Source organism: Grammomys surdaster, unplaced genomic scaffold, assembly GCF_004785775.1.
Source record: "Grammomys surdaster isolate TR1022 unplaced genomic scaffold, NIH_TR_1.0 126906, whole genome shotgun sequence".
In the NCBI taxonomy this organism is placed as follows: Eukaryota; Metazoa; Chordata; class Mammalia; order Rodentia; family Muridae; genus Grammomys; species Grammomys surdaster.
In genome coordinates this window covers 3,791,709-3,795,737 of record NW_021621692.1, presented here as the reverse complement: position 1 = coordinate 3,795,737, position 4,029 = coordinate 3,791,709, and the positions used below count along the sequence as shown (strand labels likewise).

At 41.8% G+C, this 4,029-nt stretch overlaps 1 protein-coding gene across 1 annotated transcript; it reads right to left on the bottom strand.

The window, feature by feature from the left end:
- Window positions 1–2,023: 2,023 nt before the first annotated feature.
- On the bottom strand, window positions 2,024–3,761 carry Kcnj16 (potassium voltage-gated channel subfamily J member 16). The gene has a single exon (XM_028761298.1). It carries the CDS (start codon window positions 3,732–3,734, stop codon window positions 2,475–2,477), a length of 1,260 nt encoding a protein of 419 aa, XP_028617131.1. The 5' UTR covers window positions 3,735–3,761; the 3' UTR covers window positions 2,024–2,474.
- Window positions 3,762–4,029: the final 268 nt, after the last annotated feature.

The window sequence follows — 4,029 nt, the reverse complement described above, 5'->3', positions numbered from 1 at the left end:
ATTTGACTCATTTAACATCAACAGCAGTGCATTTAGAATGGGAAATACATTTTACAAAAAAACAGTCTATGTTGTGTATAGAAGTGACTGTCACTTCAGATATAGCTGTTCCATGTGCTGATAAAAGCCCCATAACAGTGTTTCATGAGTTATATGAGGCACCATCTTCATTTTGGGGAAGCAGAGTCGACATTACAGGCAACAGAGGGATGCACACAGTGTTTGCACCAGTCTAAAATCTTTATTAAGTAAGGCATCAGGCGTGTCAAAGCATGTTATAAATCTGCACATAAGGTGAGAGATGCATGGGACACGTGAATGCTAACCATACATTCCACTTTGTGTGTGAACACCCAGTACTCTGGAATCTGTTTAATCAGAAGTCAATAATTTCTGCCCCACCCCAACTCCTTTAATGATCTTGTCATGGGAGGACAGAGCAAAGGAAACACAATGCACAGAAGTGCACCTGCCTTCTAGGAAAACAAATTCAAATTGGTGGAGAAGGCATTGTTAGAATGATACTTTTTCAGGCTTGGAAAGAGTAATTTGGACAAGTAATTCCTTCTACAAAGTCTGAACTTGCCCCATGTGTCTCTGTCTCCTGTGCCCCACCTCTCTCTCTCTCTCTCTCTCTCTCTCTCTCTCTCTCTCTCTCTCTCTCTCTCTTTCTCTCTCTCTCTCTCTGTGTGTGTGTGTGTGTGTGTGTGTGTGTGTGTGTCTGTGTGTGTGTCTGTGTCTGTGTGTGTCTGTGTGTCTGTGTGTTTGTGCATGCCAGATGTGTAGGTATATAAACACATGGCTCTATGGTTTAACTAATGGATTGTCCATTCCCTGAGCAGTGCAGATTAAACATGATTTAGGTTTCAGATATTAAGTTTCAGGACAGTTTGTAACGTGCCCCTTGAACAGATCTCTTATTTATAAGACAGCAGGAATGAAAGATTTATTTACACAAGCGCATTAGAGAAGTTACACTGTATTCCGTATTGATCCCGGGTAACAGAGGGAGGCAAAGGAAGAAAGGGAGAGGGAGGAAGAAAATGACAGAAAAAGAAGAAAAAGTGACCCCTTCGAATATCTATTTATTTGACTTAGCTTGGTAATCTTGAATTGTGTAATTCAGTTCAGTGTGCTTATGTAAGTAAGTAAGTAAGAATGTGGGGGGGGGGGATAAGAGGAGAAGAGAGAAAGAAGTCACCAAAAGAAGCAAAATATGTGTGTGCTTAAATTAAATGAGAGCTGTATAATATACTCATTCCCAGCTCAGCAACAGTGGAACGAATCGCACAAATGATGCCAAGCCATTGATAATAATTCCTTAGTTTATAAAGTGTACAGTGTCTTAGACTGGGTTCCTGCTAAAAGGAATCAGGAATTAACTTAATCCTTTAACATGAAGACAGAAAATACACATTTATCTCTTGTCCTAAAATGCAAGCAGCTCTATAATTGTCAGTTTATTCCTCTAGCATATAATCAAATCAACATCATTGTGTTGTTGACAAAAGTACTCAGACATGAGACTCAAGTCACCATACACAACGCTCCCCTGCCTTCAGGAGAGGTTCTAGCTCTTTGAATTCTCCTCAACCCACACTGTAGCCTCTCAGGATCAGGAACCAACAGCACCTAGCATCTATTCTCCAAAGCTCTGAGGATGCATACAGCTACTACCCACGCCTGCATCCCACCGCTGCAATGTCGCTTCTTCACAAATGTTTGAGCACAGTGGGAGTATGAGCACAGGAGACTGCTCCAGGGAGCACACAGAAAGGCCCCTGCCTCACTTCTGACCCCCCATTGGTTTGGTTGAACCAAGGTATTTAAGAAAGAAATGCTTCCTTGCATAATGATGTCCCTCTTTCTTCTGTCACATGGTTCTGGCTTCCAACACTCACTAATAACACTTTAGGCAAGTTCCGCTGAAAGAAATGTGTGACTTGATGGCATTTTCAATTTCTTAAAGCCACATCTCTGTGTGTACAGATGCCAAGATACTATGAGAGGCAAATCCTGTGACTCAAACCACACTGGGTTTTACTTTCTTATCTGAATGTTTCTGGGCTGAGGCAAATCTTATCTGTTGTGCTTAGATGATAAGATATTGTTATAAATTCTCATTCCATCATTAATTTTTTTATTTACATGCTAATATTTAGCTTACCTGCTTCTCTATTTTTATCTAGTCCATCAGCCTCTTCCTCCCACTCTTAAATACTTCACCTTCAAGATACATAAGTATATGTAATAATGAGATTAATTGTAATCAATTAAGCTTCTTAGTCACGTTCCTAATACAAACTCTGTTACCAAAGGCAAATTTTAATATTAGAAAACTGTGGAATTTTTAGATGATCATTCACCAAGTTTAACCTTCTCTGCTTTCTATTCCTGCCGCAAATCACAGAAGTAAGTTTGTTAAAAATCATGCTTACAGCTTTGGGCCTTTAGATAAAGGTCAGAGAGGAGGGCTACATCTGGGATTCCATGGAGATCCTGTTTAAAGTCAGGAGGGCTTTCTGATAGGGGACTTCCTTACACTCATCTTGTGGGGACAGGACGGTCTCCTCTGGGTTCTCACAGCTGCTCACCATGGCAACTGCACTGAAAGATCTCCTCCTGGTGTTGGTGTCAGAGGTGCAGGATCCTCGGGCAGGGGATGTTTTCTCCAAGTTGTTGAGTTGTTGGTCCTTCCAGTCCAGTTGTTTGGCACTGCAAAAGGGGGCATAGACTTCCACACTTCCTTCAAACTGCAAGCAGTTCACCTTGTAGTATTTTCTCTTCACTTCCAATACATCATGAAATCGATGGCCCCAGAGAATTTCTCTGGGGACATAGGAACTTCTGGACTGGTGGGATGTCCCAGTAGAATCACCAGTATAAATAAATGTCACCAGGATCTCGAAATTATCTTTGGCCACTGCCTTGCGGTCAAGGGCATACAGAGGACTCTCATGATCAATTTCATGGACGATAGTCACTGGAGTTACCAGGATTATCTGGTCATTGACGAGTTTGAGGTCTTTAAATGCCATGGTCATCCGCCCTTCATTGTCTTCTGAATAGCGCAGAAGTTGGGCTCTCACCGTGCCCTCCACCACATGGTTTGGTCTGAAGTCACCTATACGCCACATGAGGCAAAGCTTCCCATCTCTCATGCCAATGAGAGCAAAATAACTGAAGCGGATGGTCTGGGCTCTCTTCCGGGCAGTTGCCATCTTTGCCAAGGCTGCTCCAATGATGAAGGTGTTTATGATGCAGCTTAGGATGGACTGAAGGATCACTGTCAGCACAGCCACAGAGCATTCTTCTGTGACACAACGGTAACCGTACCCTATGGTTGTTTGGGTCTCAAGGGAGAATAAAAATGCTGCTGTAAATGAATGCACATTGTCAACACAAGGGGTGATATCTGGATCACTTAATAGGTCTCCGTGATGAAAGGCTATGAGCCAAAATATGGAGCCAAATATCAACCAGGAGAGAATGTAAGACAAAGAAAATATGACAAACATATGGCGCCACTTGGTATCCACAAGAGTGGTGAAAATATCAACCATGTAGCTCCCCCATTCTCCAAAAATGTGTTTAAAGTACACATTACAGCTGCCATCTTTGTGAAGCAGGCGCCTCCTTGCTCTTCTCTTCTCAGCTATGGCATGCTCTGGAGAATAGCCTGGATATTTGGAGTCCACATTGACGATCCGGTAGCTACTTCCGTAATAGCTCATTCTTTCTTGGTCCTTTAGGGCATGCAGTGGAGTTTGATGTCAGTTAAAAGTTTCAGGTGTATTCTAACTTTTACTTTTTTAAAGATTTTCTGTTAAAGCCTGAAAGTACAGAGCAAAAGAGAAAGACAATTAAACACCATTTTAGCTTTAGATTTCAAATTCCATCTTAGCCGTTTGACAAATTGGGAGCAATTTTCTGCTATCTAAAGTAGCAAAGACTTCATTTGAACCATGGAGACATTCAGTATTGATTCAACATTTCGGTAGAGAAAGCAATTCAGTTATTAAAGGAACG